We start from the raw sequence: 17,280 nt of genomic DNA on the forward strand, positions 1-17,280 counted from the left end.
GGACAAGATCCCGGATACAGGCGGCCGAAATGAGTTTCCTCCGCAGGGTGGCTGGGCGCTCCCTTAGAGATAGGGTGAGGAGCTCGGTCACTCGGGAGGAGCTCAGAGTAGAGCCGCTGCTCCTCCACATCGAGAGGGGTCAGCTGAGGTGGCTCGGGCATCTGTTCCGGATGCCTCCTGGACGCCTCCCTGGGGAGGTGTTCCGGGCATGTCCAACCGGGAGGAGGCCCCGGGGAAGACCTAGGACACGCTGGAGGGACTATGTCTCTCGGCTGGCCTGGGAACGCCTCGGTATACCCCCGGGGGAGCTGGAGGAAGTGTCTGGGGAGAGGGAAGTCTGGGTGTCCCTGCTCAGACTGCTGCCCCCGCGACCCGGCCCCGGATAAGCGGTAGAAAAGGATGGAGGGCGGGCTTCATAATGAGATGAGTGAGTTTGATCAGGAGGAACACTGCTGTAAAACACCTCACTATACTGACCTCACATCAGTAGAACTGTCTCTGCCTCTGAAGTTAAGTGGAGGTTCCATTGACGTGTCACTCTTCATGGACACACAGATGGGTTCTGTTGAGTTTGATCTTTTTCCCTTCATCATTCTAGAATAGAAATATCAGCAATAATTAATACTCTGCTCTGTCTCAGCACTGTTAACTGCTACAATACCTGATAAAGCTCATGACGGGCTTCATAATGAGACGAGTGAGTTTGATCAGGTGGAACACTGCTGTAAAACACCTCACTACTGTATACTGACCTCACAATAAAACTGTCTCGGTCTCTGAAGTTAATTGGACGTTCCATTGACCGGTCACTCTTCATGGACACACAGCTGGGTTCTGGTGAGTCTGATCTCTTTCCCTTCATCATTCTAGAACAGAAATATCAACAATAATTAATACTCAGCACTGTTAAACAATGTGTTCATCATTAAACACCAATAATTCCATCTTTTTAATTCAGATCCAGTCTGTACACGTATTCAAACAGGAGACAGGCCTCATAAGTCAGGAATTACACTGATATCAGGAGTCCCAATCACAGCTAACTGACTCAGCTGAGTCTTAAAGCCTGTAGAGTTCACTGACACAAAGCTACGTGTAATAAGGAGGAGGCATACGGCTGTGGATCCATTTGCAGCAGTAAGTGTTTAATGCTTAAACACAGGCAGAGTCAGACAGGCATAGATCAGAATCGGCAAACAGTACTGAGAGACAGAGGGCAGAATCAGAATCGGGGACAGGCAAAAGGTCGGGGCAGGCGGCAAACGATCAGAAATACAGAGAGGGAAAAACAGGAGAGAAAGCCGAAGGATAGAACACTGGAAACGCTCAGAGTGACTGTACAAAGACTAGTCGAGACCTCGCACAGGAAAGACGTTCTGGCGTGATTTTATGTGAATGGGAGATGAGGAACAGCTGGTGCGGTAATCAGGAAGAACGGTGGCTGATGGGAAGTGTAGTCCGGAAGCGCGCTAGTACTCCGGGGACGCGTCTCTATGGCGACGCTCGTCCGGCGGTTCGTTGCACATGACAGAGCCCCCCCCCTGCGAGCGGCTCCCGACGCGAGGGCGCACAAAACGCCGGGGCCGGCCCCGAGGACGGGGCGCTGGTCTACCTGGGTGCTGCCGGTGAAACTCAGCTGTGAGCGACGGGTCCAGGATGTCCCCCGCCCTCACCCATGAGCGCTCCTCCGGACCAAAGCCCTCCCAGTCGACCAGGTATTCCAAGAGGCCCCTCCGACGTCTGGAGTCGAGCAGTTCGCGAACTAGATAGGACTCCCCGCCATCGACCATCAGCGGCGGTGGCGTGGGCAGGTCCGCGGGAGGACCAGGATCCCCTCTCGGCTCGTCGGCCGGCTTCAGCAGCGAAACGTGGAAGGTAGGGGAAATGCGGTAGGTGGCCGGTAGTGAAAGGCGGTATGAGACGGGGTTAATACGCCTGAGGATCCGGAACGGACCCACGTACCGGGGACTGAGCTTGCGGCAGGGTAGACGGAGCCGGATGTCGCGAGTCGAAAGCCAAACCCACTGGCCGGGTTGGTACTCGGGATGTGGCCTGCGGTGTCTGTCCGCCTGGGTTTTCTGCATCCTGATGGCTCTCCGTAGCTGCCGGTGGGCCTTAGTCCACGTCTCCCTGCTCCTATGAAACCAGTCATCGACGGCCGGCAGGTCGGTGGGCGTGTCGGACCAGGGGAATAAGGGAGGCTGGAAGCCGAGGACGCACTGAAAGGGTGTTAGGCCCGTGGCGGGTTTGACGAGAGAGTTCTGGGCGTATTCGGCCCACATCAGGTACCGGCTCCACTCGTTCTGATTGTGGTGACAATACGTCCGGAGAAAGCGGATGATTTCCTGGTTGAGGCGTTCCGTCTGCCCATTGGACTGTGGGTGGTATCCTGAAGTGAGACTGACGTTAACGTTTAGTCGCCCGAAGAAGGCTTTCCAGACCCGTGAGGTGAACTGAGGACCTCTGTCCGAGACGATGTCTTCTGGAAGACCATAAAAGCGGAAAACGTGGTTGCAGAGCACCTCCGCGGTTTCGAAGGCGGAGGGAAGTTTGGTCAGTGGGATCAGTCGGCAGGCTTTAGAGAATCGATCGACTACGGTCAGAATGGTGGTGTAGTTGTTGGATCGAGGCAGATCCGTGATAAAGTCCAATGCAATGTGCGCCCAGGGACGCTGTGGGACTGGCAGAGGATGTAGCAAGCCCGCGGGTAGTTGATGAGAGGCTTTGGAGGCGTGGCACACCGCGCAGCCGTGGACATGCTCGCGTGTGTCTGCGGCCAGAGACGGCCACCAGAACTCGTTCTGGGCCAGGTGGGTTGTCGCGGTTATGCCGGGGTGACCGGAGGCCGGGCTTGCGTGCAGTAGGTTGAGGAGCGGAGCACGCAGGTGCTCCGGGACGTATGTTTTTCCGGTGGGACACTCGCTCGGAGGCTGCGTTTGGGCGTTGGCGCCGGTGATCTCCTTCATGATGTCCCACTGAACGGGTGCTATGATTAGAGTCTCAGGAAGGATCGGTTCGGGGGGCGTGTGGGCCCGGCTCCCGGTGAATGCGTGACAAGGCGTCGGCTTTGATGTTCTTGCTCCCTGGCCTGTACGTCACGGTGAACTGGAACCGAGTAAAGAACATGGTCCATCGAGCTTGGCGTGGGTTCATGCGTTTGGCAGAACGTAGGTACTCCAGATTACGGTGATCAGTGAGAACGGTGAATGGGTGCCGTGCGCCCTCCAACCAATGCCGCCACTCTTCAAACGCTGCTTTCATCGCTAGGAGTTCACGATCTCCCACGTCGTAGTTCCGTTCTGCAGGGGACAGTTTACGGGAAAAATAGGCACATGGAAACATTTTAGCGGCGGGTCCCTGTCGCTGGGAAAGGATGGCGCCGATTCCCATGTTGGAGGCGTCCACCTCGACGATGAATGGCCGGTTCGGGTCAGGGTGGTGGAGGATCGGGGCTGTGGTGAAGCTCTCCTTTAGTTGGCTGAACGCCTTGTGTGCCTCCGGCGACCAGGTGAGCTGAGTAGAAGCCCGTCGTGTCATCGAGGTGAGGGGCGCAGCGATGGTACTGAAGCCACGAATAAAGCGACGGTAGAAATTGGCGAACCCTAGGAAGCGTTGCAGCTCTTTGATGGTCCGTGGTTTGGGCCACCGTAGCACCGCCTGCACTTTAGAGTCATCCATGGTGACTCCGTCTGCTGAGATGACGTACCCCAGGAAGGACGTCGCGGTTTGATGGAATTCGCATTTCTCCGCCTTGGCGTATAAACGATGCTGGATGAGGCGCTGCAACACCGCCCTCACGTGTTGGATGTGTTCCTCTTTGCTCTCTGAGTAGACGAGAATGTCGTCGATGTAGATGATCACCCAGCGGTCGAGCATGTCCCGAAACACATCGTTTATAAACGACTGAAAGACCGCTGGGCTGTTTGTCAAGCCGAACGGCATGACCGAATATTCGTAGTGACCTGATTGGGTCGAGAAGGCGGTTTTCCACTCATCTCCTTGTCTGATGCGGATGAGGTTATATGCGCAGCGGAGGTCGAGCTTCGTGAAGTACCGCGCGCGGCGGAGCTGTTCCAGAGCTGACGGTACTAGCGGCAGAGGGTACCGGAACTTCACAGTGAGGTCGTTGAGGGCTCGGTAGTCAATGCACGGACGGAGCCCCCCGTCCTTCTTCTTGACAAAGAAGAACCCCGATGATGCCGGGGACACGGAAGGGCGAATGAACCCCTTCTTAAGTTCTTCCTGGATATAGGCGTTCATAGCCGTGGACTCCGTTTGCGAGAGGGGGAAGATTCTCCCTCTAGGCGGTGTAGCACCGGGCAGCAGATCGATGGCGCAGTCACAGGCGCGGTGTGGAGGTAGCTCCGTGGCCTTGACTTCACTAAATGCCTCTGCAAGGTCCAGATATTCGTCGGGGAGACCAGGGGTATCGGTGGAGATCGACGTGGTGTCTGTGGTGTTAATTTGGCACGGCTCTGCCGGGTTCCGGCGGTGCGTGGCACATGCCGTGGCACATGCTCTGCCCCATCTGGTGATGCGCAGCTCGGACCAGGAAATGGTTGGGTCGTGAAGTTGGAGCCATGGTAGGCCTAGGATGAGGGCGTGTCGCGGGGAGTGGATGATGTGGAAGAAGAGACGCTCCTGATGTTGGTCCCCCACGTGCATGTGGAGCCTCCTGGTGAGGTGTGTAATGCGCCCCTCTCCCAGCGGTCGTCCGTCTATCGCCTCCACTGCTAGAGGAGACACAGAAGGAATCACAGGAACGTTATGGGTATGAACGAAGTCCCAAGACATAAAATTACCGGCTGCACCCGAGTCGATCAGGGCACTGATTTCCACACTCTCCCCCTGAATCCCGAGTCGTACACCGATTTTGGCGCAGCTCGGCGACCGTGGGGTGACGGAACGTCGACTCACCGGGTAATATCGTCCTCGCTGAGGTCTGGTTGGGCAGGTCGGCAGGCGGTGTCCCGGTTCTCCGCAGTAGAGGCAGAGACGGAGACGGAAGCGGCGATCACGTTCCTCCGGCGTGAGACGTGTGTAATCGACCTGCATGGGTTCGGGGTATTCGGCGCATGCAGGACGTGTGACGGCGCGTGGAGGGGCCCGCGCCCGCCGGGAGCGCATCAAATTGTCCAGTTGGATGGAGAGATCCACGAACTCGGACAGGCTCCTTCCCTCATCCCGGCAGGCCAACTCAGCTTGGAGATCTGGATTCAGACCCTTGCGGTAGAGCAGTCGCAGGGGGCGTTCCCCCCAGCCTGCTTCAGCGGCGAGAGTGCGGAATGTAAGGGCATACTCCGCCGCGGTGAGACACGGCCAGCAGGCGCTCCTCCGCGCTCTCTCCCGAGGCGGAGTGATCGAAAACAGCATGAAACCGAGCGAGGAAAGCCTCGAACGTGGGGAAGGCGTTCTCTCTCCACACGGCGGTGGCCCAATCCAATGCTTTACCTGTAAGCAGGGAACAGACGAAGGCTATGCGGCTGTCCTCCGTAGCATACAGGGACGGCTGCTGCGCCACGAACAGCGAACACTGCATCAGGAAGCCCCGACAGCCTCCCGGTTCGCCGTTAAACTTTTCCGGAAAGGCGAGGCGGGGTCCAGTGGTAGCAGGAGCGGGATACACCGCGGCCGGGGGAATCGGTGCTGGAGCTGGAGGATTCGGTGAAGCGGCGGCTCCTTGCAGCCCTTGCAACGCCGCGGCGAGCTCCTGTGTGAGCTGAGTGAGGCGTGTCAGCTGTTGGTGGTGACCGGCGAGCTGCTGAGCCTGACTGGTGACCTGAGTGGTCAGCTGAGCGACAGCTGCTGGATCCTCGGTTGGCGAGGTCTCCTGTAATAAGGAGGAGGCATACGGCTGTGGATCCATTTGCAGCAGTAAATGTTTAATGCTTAAACACAGGCAGAGTCAGACAGGCATAGATCAGAATCGGCAAACAGTACTGAGAGACAGAGGGCAGAATCAGAATCGGGGACAGGCAAAAGGTCGGGGCAGGCGGCAAACGATCAGAAATACAGAGAGGGAAAAACAGGAGAGAAAGCCGAAGGATAGAACACTGGAAACGCTCAGAGTGACTGTACAAAGACTAGTCGAGACCTCGCACAGGAAAGACGTTCTGGCGTGATTTTATGTGAATGGGAGATGAGGAACAGCTGGTGCGTTAATCAGGAAGAACGGTGGCTGATGGGAAGTGTAGTCCGGAAGCGCGCTAGTACTCCGGGGACGCGTCTCTATGGCGACGCTCGTCCGGCGGTTCGTTGCACATGACACTACGCTGCTCTTATGCTCCACATTACACAGTCCTTTTTACTCTTCTCTCAGTGAATGATTTGTCTAAACTGTTCTTAGATCAGATCAGTGATATATTCACTGCTATTAAACACCTTAAAGCAAAGTTGAGTTCCTGTGTTAACTAGTGAGTGTTTAGAGATACAGATGTGTTCCCATGAGGCGGTGTGTATTGATTGCTGGTGAATGTAAAAGAAAGTCACCTCTCGTCTTTCTTTAAGTCCTGTTTTCCAGACACACTTATGTTGGAGGTCAGTATCATTGACGCGTCACTCTTCATGGACACACAGATGGGTTCTGTTGAGTTTGATCTTTTTCCCTTCATCATTCTAGAATAGAAATATCAGCAATAATTAAACAATACCCGATAAAGCTCATGAAGGGCTTCATAATGAGACGAGTGAGTTTGATCAGGTGGAACACTGCTGTTAAACACCTCACTATACTGACCTCACATCAGTAGAACTGTCTCTGCCTCTGAAGTTAAGTGGAGGTTCCATTGACGTGTCACTCTTCATGGACACACAGATGGGTTCTGTTGAGTTTGATCTTTTTCCCTTCATCATTCTAGAATAGAAATATCAGCAATAATTAATACTCTGCTGTCTCAGCACTGTTAACTGCTACAATACCTGATAAAGCTCATGACGGGCTTCATAATGAGACGAGTGAGTTTGATCAGGTGGAACACTGCTGTAAAACACCTCACTACTGTATACTGACCTCACAATAAAACTGTCTCGGTCTCTGAAGTTAATTGGACGTTCCATTGACCGGTCACTCTTCATGGACACACAGCTGGGTTCTGGTGAGTCTGATCTCTTTCCCTTCATCATTCTAGAACAGAAATATCAACAATAATTAATACTCAGCACTGTTAAACAATGTGTTCATCATTAAACACCAATAATTCCATCTTTTTAATTCAGATCCAGTCTGTACACGTATTCAAACAGGAGACAGGCCTCATAAGTCAGGAATTACAATGATATCAGGAGTCCCAATCACAGCTAACTGACTCAGCTGAGTCTTAAAGCCTGTAGAGTTCACTGACACAAAGCTATGCTGCTCTTATGCTCCACATTACACAGTCCTTTTTACTCTTCTCTCAGTGAATGATTTGTCTAAACTGTTCTTAGATCAGATCAGTGATATATTCACTGCTATTAAACACCTTAAAGCAAAGTTGAGTTCCTGTGTTAACTAGTGAGTGTTTAGAGATACAGATGTGTTCCCATGAGGCGGTGTGTATTTATTGCTGGTGAATGTAAAAGTAAGTCACCTCTCGTCTTTCTTTAAGTCCTGTTTTCCAGACACACTTATGTTGGAGGTCAGTATCATTGACGCGTCACTCTTCATGGACACACAGATGGGTTCTGTTGAGTTTGATCTTTTTCCCTTCATCATTCTAGAATAGAAATATCAGCAATAATTAAACAATACCCGATAAAGCTCATGAAGGGCTTCATAATGAGACGAGTGAGTTTGATCAGGAGGAACACTGCTGTTAAACACCTCACTATACTGACCTCACATCAGTAGAACTGTCTCTGCCTCTGAAGTTAAGTGGAGGTTCCATTGACGTGTCACTCTTCATGGACACACAGATGGGTTCTGTTGAGTTTGATATTTTTCCCTTCATCATTCTAGAATAGAAATATCAGCAATAATTAATACTCTGCTGTCTCAGCACTGTTAACTGCTACAATACCTGATAAAGCTCATGACGGGCTTCATAATGAGACGAGTGAGTTTGATCAGGTGGAACACTGCTGTAAAACACCTCACTACTGTATACTGACCTCACAATAAAACTGTCTCGGTCTCTGAAGTTAATTGGACGTTCCATTGACCGGTCACTCTTCATGGACACACAGCTGGGTTCTGGTGAGTCTGATCTCTTTCCCTTCATCATTCTAGAACAGAAATATCAACAATAATTAATACTCAGCACTGTTAAACAATGTGTTCATCATTAAACACCAATAATTCCATCTTTTTAATTCAGATCCAGTCTGTACACGTATTCAAACAGGAGACAGGCCTCATAAGTCAGGAATTACACTGATATCAGGAGTCCCAATCACAGCTAACTGACTCAGCTGAGTCTTAAAGCCTGTAGAGTTCACTGACACAAAGCTACGCTGCTCTTATGCTCCACATTACACAGTCCTTTTTACTCTTCTCTCAGTGAATGATTTGTCTAAACTGTTCTTAGATCAGATCAGTGATATATTCACTGCTATTAAACACCTTAAAGCAAAGTTGAGTTCCTGTGTTAACTAGTGAGTGTTTAGAGATACAGATGTGTTCCCATGAGGCGGTGTGTATTTATTGCTGGTGAATGTAAAAGTAAGTCACCTCTCATCTTTCTTTAAGTCCTGTTTTCCAGACACACTCATGTTGGAGGTCAGTATCATTGACGCGTCACTCTTCATGGACACACAGATGGGTTCTGTTGAGTTTGATCTTTTTCCCTTCATCATTCTAGAATAGAAATATCAGCAATAATTAAACAATACCCGATAAAGCTCATGAAGGGCTTCATAATGAGACGAGTGAGTTTGATCAGGTGGAACACTGCTGTTAAACACCTCACTATACTGACCTCACATCAGTAGAACTGTCTCTGCCTCTGAAGTTAAGTGGAGGTTCCATTGACGTGTCACTCTTCATGGACACACAGATGGGTTCTGTTGAGTTTGATCTTTTTCCCTTCATCATTCTAGAATAGAAATATCAGCAATAATTAATACTCTGCTGTCTCAGCACTGTTAACTGCTACAATACCTGATAAAGCTCATGACGGGCTTCATAATGAGACGAGTGAGTTTGATCAGGTGGAACACTGCTGTAAAACACCTCACTACTGTATACTGACCTCACAATAAAACTGTCTCTGTCTCTGAAGTTAATTGGACGTTCCATTGACTGGTCACTCTTCATGGACACACAGCTGGGTTCTGGTGAGTCTGATCTCTTTCCCTTCATCATTCTAGAACAGAAATATCAACAATAATTAATACTCAGCACTGTTAAACAATGTGTTCATCATTAAACACCAATAATTCCATCTTTTTAATTCAGATCCAGTCTGTACACTTATTCAAACAGGAGACAGGCCTCATAAGTCAGGAATTACACTGATATCAGGAGTCTCAATCACAGCTAACTGACTCAGCTGGGTCTTAAAGCCTGTAGAGTTCACTGACACAAAGCTATGCTGCTCTTATGCTCCACATTACACAGTCCTTTTTACTCTTCTCTCAGTGAATGATTTGTCTAAACTGTTCTTAGATCAGATCAGTGATATATTCACTGCTATTAAACACCTTAAAGCAAAGTTGAGTTCCTGTGTTAACTAGTAAGTGTTTAGAGATACAGATGTGTTCCCATGAGGCGGTGTGTATTTATTGCTGGTGAATGTAAGTCACCTCTCGTCTTTCTTGAAGTCCTGTTTTCCAGACACACTCATGTTGGAGGTCATGTCTCCTTCTCCAGATTACAGCAGGACACACGTTTACTTCACTCCAACATCGGTGTGTTAAATTAAACCCTGAATCAGCACAGAGTTCACTTACAGGAAAAGTCACGCTATCAAGTTATAAAACAACCTGTGTACATTAAAGCTTCAGTACAAACCCACAAAACTCTTCTGCATCTAGTGTCACTTCAGTGTGTTTATATATTAGAGCTTTAGATACTCACTGTGTTTTTACTCCTGAAATCTTTTAGTTTTCACTCCACACAAAATGGAGCTGCTGACTTTCACTCTTATTACAGTTTATACTGCAGAGGGGGGAAGGGCAGTGACGCAGACACACACACACAGACACACACACACACACACACACTGTCCCACCCACATATAACGGTTCCGACCAGGGGCGGTTCTAGGATTTCATCTTTAGGGGGGCTTAGCCCTCAGTGAGTTTTATATTACATATTATATGACTACATAGTAAGCCAAAAGTTATGGTATTTATTTAAAAGGGCAAAAGTGGACACCAAAATTTTATGCATGATGCAGGGGCGATTCTAGGTTCAGAGCTTTAGGGGTGCTGAGCACCCAATGAGCCCCACTGCCACCACCCACCCTCTTTTCACACAAAAACAAAAAATATGTCTATTGAAAAATAACTTTACCATTTTAACATTGATTCAAGTAACTACAAAAGATTTTTTTTCTTTTTTTTTTGAGACCTTTTCAGAACACCAACTTAATTGTGAGAGTTCACACAGACACACAGCCCCCTGTAACAAACACAAAACCTTCTTCACCCAGCTGGATTTCCTGACCGTTCTTTTGTATCAACCTTCTTTTGTATCAACAGTCATCAGATTAGTTAGATTAGATTCAACTTTATTGTCACTGAACAAAGTAACAGGTACTTGGACAACAAAATGTAATTCATCTTCTGTAAATTATTTACAAATGGCCATCTAACATATCTGGTTGAGCGCCTGTCTGAACTTTCATAAACCAATATAAGTCATCAATAAATAATAATAAAACAAGCTTCACATCAAGAGCAAAAAAAAAAGAAAAAAGAATGTAAAACCAAAAAGTCCAAAATATCCAGATTATTTACAGAGGTCTTGAAAATACTTAGAAAGTAAAGATATAAAAAAAGAAAGAGAGGGAAATCTTTGAAGCACTTCCCCTGAATCCCCATATGGCTCTACTTTGGGAGAGTTAATCTATGTCGCCGTTTATTACGCAGTTTATTTGTCGCGCTGCTGTTTTTGTTTCACACTCTAGCAGTTAATAAACACAACTGCATGCGTCTTGCGGAAGAACATTATAACCGGCGCTACTTCTCTCCGTTTATGACTATGGACGAGTCACCCAGGTCCTGTGTTACTCCACAGCGGCGGCGACCCGCTGGACTAAAATAGATGACACCATTTGCTAAAGGGGATGTTTTTCATCTTCATCCCTTTTACATTTTCATCCTTAACACATACATTTTAAACCACAAACTACGGAGTATGTTTTGGACATTATTTAATCTTGTAAAAGACGAAAATTGTTTTTAGAATAACAGCATTTCTTACTCCAAGTTTTAGGGGTGCTGAGCTCCTTATTAGGGGCGCTGAAGCTAGCCTCGCCCATGGCATGATGTAATGATGCCAGTCTTGAATCAGATCAGTTCATGTGTGTGTGCATTCTCTACAAACAGTGTGTCCAATGAATGCAGTCATTAATAAACTAATATTCACAAAGACCAAATCAATAAATGTTATTTTTATTTAGTATTGAATGGATTGTTTGCATTAATATTTTGTTTGTGCTACAACTCTGGTAATAAGAATAGTGACATTTCACTACTTTTGGTTGCCTCTTTGCGGCTGTCCGCAGATTAACGTTATAGATAAACGCCTCCAGCTCTGACTGCGCGTGCACGCTGCGCCTCCAGCTCTGACTGCGCGTGCACGCTGCGCCTCCAGCTCTGACTGCGCGTGCACGCTGCGCGTACCTGTGCTTCTCCGTTCAAATAAAGCAGACAGCTGAAGACGCACTTTTGAAAGACTACAACGCACGCGCGTAAAAGCAAAGTAAAAAAAATCGCTCTTGGATCAAACTGATAAATAATTTTCTTTCGCATCGACGACATGTCCTGCATTTTAACGTAATTTTTATTGTTTATTTATGAAAGTAAAAATTATACTTTTAGTTTTAGGGTGGCTGAGATCACACACAGGGGGCTGGAGCCACCCTAAAAAAGGTCTAGAACCGCGCCTGGTTCCGACGCCCATGGATTTCAGGAAGCAGCAGCGTGGTCAATGCTGTAGGTAAAACGCGGAATGGAGTTTAATTTATTAGGGAATTCCTCAAGCAGAATGGATTCGACTGGCGGCGCTCTGGATCTTTGTGTTTGATCCAGGACGTTGCCAAATCTTTCATCATGCTCTTCTTTTGAGCCCCATACCACTACATCATCAATGAAGATTCCGACTCCTATTTCATCAAAAAGCTAGGGTTAGAGTTAGGGTTAGCCTTTGGAAACAATGCCTTCCAAACGGTGTGTTGAAGGTGCATCATTTTGTGCTTTCCTCATATAGCACTATCTGGCAAAATCCTGATGAGGCATCCAGTTTGGAGAAATAACATGTTCCACTCATTGCACGAGTAATGTCTGACTTTGTTGGAAGTCTGTAGTGCTCGCGTTGGATGGCCTTGTTTAAGTCTTATGGATCTATACACTTATGGTCTTACATCTCTGTCTGGTTTTTCTACTATTATGAGAGAATTCACCCATTCTGTAGCTTCTTCCATTTTTCTGATTATTCCTTCCTTTATCAGAACTTCTATTTTCTTTCTCAGTCTTTCTTTTAATGCTACTGGCACCCTTTCTTGGTGGGTATACTGTATGACCGGTTCTGATTCTCCTTCAGCTTTATCTTGTGTTTTCCTGGTAATTTTCCTATTCCTTTGAAAACTTCTTTGTATTCTTTTATCCAGTCATTCTGAGTAATTCCTTCTGTAGTTGCATCTTTGTCATTTCCTTGTTAATGACATGGTCTCTCTTTATCAATCCAAACTGTATGCACGATTTCAGCCATAGTAATAACTTGTATGTTTATTTATGTATTTATTTATTTATTTGTTTGTTTGTTTGAATTAGGACAGTGCAAATTAATCAACAAATCAGCAATGAGCATCAGTGTAAATATGCTGGAATTAGCACAATAGCTAAATTTAATCCGTTGTCCTAAGGCAGGTATCATAAAACACAAAATACAAATTACTTACAAACATAACAACATGCATGTAGACATATTACACAGAAAAACAGTGACTAAGTACATTAAACAGCAGTCACACAGAAGTTAAAAGGCCACTATGAACAGACATCCAATAAGAAAATGATTTACATATGGGTACATCGCTGGTTTGATTTCAGCCATTGTTTAAGGTTTTTTTTAAAGGTTAAGTAATTGTCACAATTCCTAACTTGAGTTGGTAATGTATTCCATGACTGTGTGCCTCTGATAGACACCAACATTTGGCTAAGTTTAGTTCTGCGCCATTGTACATTACAGTCTCCTCTGGTTAATGCTCTAGTGTTTACTTTAATGTTAGTTTTTTTTTTTTGTATAAAGTCTCTTAATGGTGACGGGGCAAGCCCATTTAAAACTTTAAAAATGAGACAGACATAGTCTGATAACTGTCAAGATCTAGAATATTGTATTTACTTAGAATATTACAGTGATGAAAATGTATAGGCTTCCTGTCTAGAAGGTTTCTTGAAGTGAGACTTGAGGGGTTTTAAGATGCTCTCGGTTGTATGAGACCAAGTTGTATAACAGTAAGTTATGTGAGTAAATATAATTGCATGCATATCGTCGCTGTCGGGCGGAAACCTCGTATGTCCAAATTTGGTCAATTTCATATTTTTTCACATATCGATACTATTGGTCAGTCCCCACGTGGGTCTGTTATTTTTACAAGTTATTAACCAATCTAAAGTCTTGAAAATAGCCTGAACGCAAATCTCTTAACTCCATTGGACACTTCAGCTGTCTGAGAAACCTCGTAACCCCACCTCTTCCTCACTCCGCGGGAGAGCTGCGCAGCATATTTCTCCTCAAGATTAAGAGTCGCAACGAATCAACACGTCTTAAAGTGATATCTAAAGTGATTTTTGTGGGGCTCAAAGAAAAAAAAAATCTTGACCCCCGCTAGTTCTGGTGCTCATCTGAGGACAGGAATTTAGCGCAAGACAATCCACTGCAACGCGGACTAAACCCTGTGCATTGCAGATAAGATAGGATTGTATCTTACAATGTCAAGGCAAACCGTTATGTTCAACCGTCATGCTCATCACTTTAAGCAAGCTTATTGCCTCGTTATTATACGTAAACATGCCTTATAACGTAATGAAACGATAATGTGAACTTTATTAATGTTATTTTTTGGGTGAACTATCCCTTTAACTATGATTTTATCGATGTTTATCTGTGTTATTTATGTATTTTAAATATCTATTTATTACTGCTTATTATACATGTTCATTGACATTTTAAAATGTTTTTTTATAATATAATATTTGAATTAAATTGAATGTTTTGGATACCACTATTAAATGATTGTTTTTATTATTATTTTACTGACTTTAAATCAGCCTAGGGGGGGCACGGTGGCTTAGTGGTTAGCACGTTCGCCTCACACCTCCAGGGTCGGGGTTCGATTCCCGCCTCCACCTTGTGTGTGTGGAGTTTGCATGTTCTCCCCATGCCTCGGGGGTTTCCTCCGGGTACTCCGGTTTCCTCCCCCGGTCCAAAGACATGCATGGTAGGTTGATTGGCATCTCTGGAAAATTGTCCCTAGTGTGTGATTGCGTGAGTGAATGAGAGTGTGTGTGTGCCCTGTGATGGGTTGGCACTCCGTCCAGGGTGTATCCTGCCTTGATGCCCGATGATGCCTGAGATAGGCACAGGCTCCCCGTGACCCGAGGTAGTTCGGATAAGCGGTAGAAGATGAATGAATGAATGAATGAATAAATCAGCCTACTTATAGACAATGCCTCTCTTGGCACTGTGCATGTAAAACACTGTTTTTTGGACACTAACAAGTGAAAATAGGTTAGATACATTTGCGTAGGTCTGTTTTTTAAAAAATCGATAGCTGTAATGTTTCTGTGCAGAAAGAAACCCGTGAGCCACAAAGGTAAGTTTGCGAGCAGATTAGACTAATTCCTATTAGACAGCCTAATCAGCTTATCGTGTTTTGTATTGCATCACTTATAGCTCTTAAAAATAGAGTTTAGGAAGATGTATGTAACTACAGTCATTAGCTTTGGTTAACTATTGAAGCCTTGTCTCTTGTCAAAAGGCTCAACGTGACCGCAGACTTTATTGAACACTGCTGGCAGCAGCGACGTCTGTGTCCGCACCATTCTTATCAATGACAGCATAATCTCGTATCTCCCTGCTCCCAAGTCATAAAGCTTGTATCTCCGATAAAACGTGACTTTGGGAAAATGTTGTGTTAATGTTGGTACACAACAGTATATGATAGCAATATAAGGTATAATAACAACTTTAACGATACAATGTTTAATAACTCAAAAAAATACGTAGTTTTTTTAATTTCCTGAAAAATAATGGTTTTGGAGATACGAGGATTCCGCCCGACAGCGACGATATAAGCCTTTGCTGACTCAGCAGTTAGAAAAGGCCTTATATGTTGGAAATTTGACAAGTTAAATTTTATAATATTTGAGATTTTTTTAACATGTTTAAATGTCAGATGTGAATCAAAGACCACACCAAGATACTTAAATTGTTCTACCACATCTAGTCTCTCTCCACTGACTAAGACAGATGGCTTTTCCCCCTCTGCTGGCTGTCGTGAGAAGAACATGCAGACAGTTTTTGTAGTATTCAGATGTAAACATGAGTTTCGGAGCCAATGGGACACTGGTACCATGGCCCCAGAAAGTATTGCAGCAGCTTCTTGTTTTGTTTTTGCGTGAGTATACAATACTGTATCATCAGCATATAATTGCATTTTGATATTTGAACAGACATTTGGTAAGTTATTAACATAGAGACTGAATAAAATAGGCCCCAGTATTGAGCCTTGTGGGACTCCAGCAGAACAAGTAAGATAAGATGACTGTGAATTTCCTATTTGTACAGCTTGTTTTCTGTCTGACAAATATGATTGCATCCAACAATGTGCTCTTTCAGAGAAATTAAATTAAGTCAATTTAGCAAGAAGCACATTATGATTAATGGTGTCAAAAGCTCGTTTCAAGTCCAGAAAAACAGCCCCTACAAAGCCGCCCTAGTCTAACAGGCTTTTTACATTCATCAAGAAAATAACAAGTGGCTGTTTATGTAGAGTGTTGTTTGCAAAAGCCAAACTGCAGTGGATGGAGAGGGGTATCACCACTGTTTAAGTGTTCAATTAATTGTGAGGCAACCCATTTTTCAGCTATTTTTGAAATTATTGGTAGAATGCTTATTGGGAAAAAATTCTCTGGTTTTGTCTTATCACCAGCCTTAAAGACTGGGATAACCCTAGCAGTCTTTCATGTTGAGGGCACTATTCCCTGTTTTATAGATAGATTTATCAGGTGTGCAATTGGGCTTGCAAGAGCATCTTTATGGAGTTTTAAAAGGTCATTAGTAAAACCAAAAGTATCTCTGGCTTTTAATTTTAGAGATGAAATTATTTTTATAACGTCAGGGACAGCTACATCCTGTATACTAAATATTGGTTTATTAGCATCTAGAGGCTTATATGGGATGTCTGGTCATTTAAAATGCATTGTCAGATCCTCAACTGAGCTAATAAAGAAACTGTATAAGCTATTGACGATAATGTCTAAATTATCAGTTAGCATACCATTAACTTGAAGCTGCAGATCTTTGTAATTTACACCTTTATTTCGTCCTAACAGATCATTTAAATTTTCCCATATTAATTTTCCATTTCCATTTGTCCCTTTAATTATCTCAATAAAGAAATTTGCTTTAGCATTATGGACCTGATTTACAACTTTATTTCTAAGTGATGTAAAAATCTGACGGTCATTTGTAATCCCTGTTTTTAAAGATTTTTTAAGTGCATGATCTCGCTATTTCATTAATTTCTTAATGTCATCATTTAGCCAGGGAAGGTTGTTTCTTCGTTGTTTGTATTCATACTCCCCCTCCTCGCCCTCCTCTCTGTCTCTTCTGAATACATTGTATCCTGGAATGTTGACTGCTGCTGAAGGTGATGAATGAGTCAACCAACTTTCAGATATTCCTAGTATATCAATATTAGATTCACTTAATAAATGTTCCATTTGCTCTGTTTTATTAACGATACTACGAATATTAATATGGCCCAATAAAAGACCTTTTGGTTTTGATCGTGAATCCCAAATAATTTTAGCATTGTTAAGAGTTTGAAATAAATGTATTTTATGTTGTTTCTTAATTGCTGGATTCAAGCAGCAGTTGTAACCCAGTAAGCTGAGGTTGTAGCCAGGTTA

General features: G+C 45.3%; 1 protein-coding gene across 9 annotated transcripts in view; it reads right to left on the reverse strand.

The window, feature by feature from the left end:
* The window catches only part of LOC132856661 (NACHT, LRR and PYD domains-containing protein 4-like), a 47,277-nt gene extending 37,166 nt beyond the window's left edge, over positions 1–10,111 (reverse strand). For 6 of the 9 annotated variants that reach the window (XM_060886303.1, XM_060886302.1, XM_060886297.1 and 3 more), the window contains exons 1-13: positions 9,995–10,111; positions 9,721–9,842; positions 9,168–9,281; positions 8,895–9,011; positions 8,648–8,773; positions 8,089–8,202; positions 7,816–7,932; positions 7,569–7,694; positions 7,010–7,123; positions 6,737–6,853; positions 6,490–6,615; positions 753–866; positions 478–594 (exon numbers count right to left, since the gene is read on the reverse strand). In XM_060886303.1, the coding sequence (XP_060742286.1) occupies positions 478–594; positions 753–866; positions 6,490–6,615; positions 6,737–6,853; positions 7,010–7,123; positions 7,569–7,694; positions 7,816–7,932; positions 8,089–8,202; positions 8,648–8,773; positions 8,895–9,011; positions 9,168–9,281; positions 9,721–9,773 (1,355 nt within the window). In that variant the 5' untranslated portion in view covers positions 9,774–9,842; positions 9,995–10,111. The remainder of the gene's footprint in view (positions 1–477; positions 595–752; positions 867–6,489; positions 6,616–6,736; positions 6,854–7,009; positions 7,124–7,568; positions 7,695–7,815; positions 7,933–8,088; positions 8,203–8,647; positions 8,774–8,894; positions 9,012–9,167; positions 9,282–9,720; positions 9,843–9,994) is intronic. The other 3 variants (XM_060886300.1, XM_060886299.1, XM_060886298.1) reach the window with 3 other exon arrangements.
* Positions 10,112–17,280: the final 7,169 nt, after the last annotated feature.

This window comes from Tachysurus vachellii, chromosome 14 (genome assembly GCF_030014155.1).
Source record: "Tachysurus vachellii isolate PV-2020 chromosome 14, HZAU_Pvac_v1, whole genome shotgun sequence".
Lineage (NCBI taxonomy): Eukaryota > Metazoa > Chordata > Actinopteri > Siluriformes > Bagridae > Tachysurus > Tachysurus vachellii.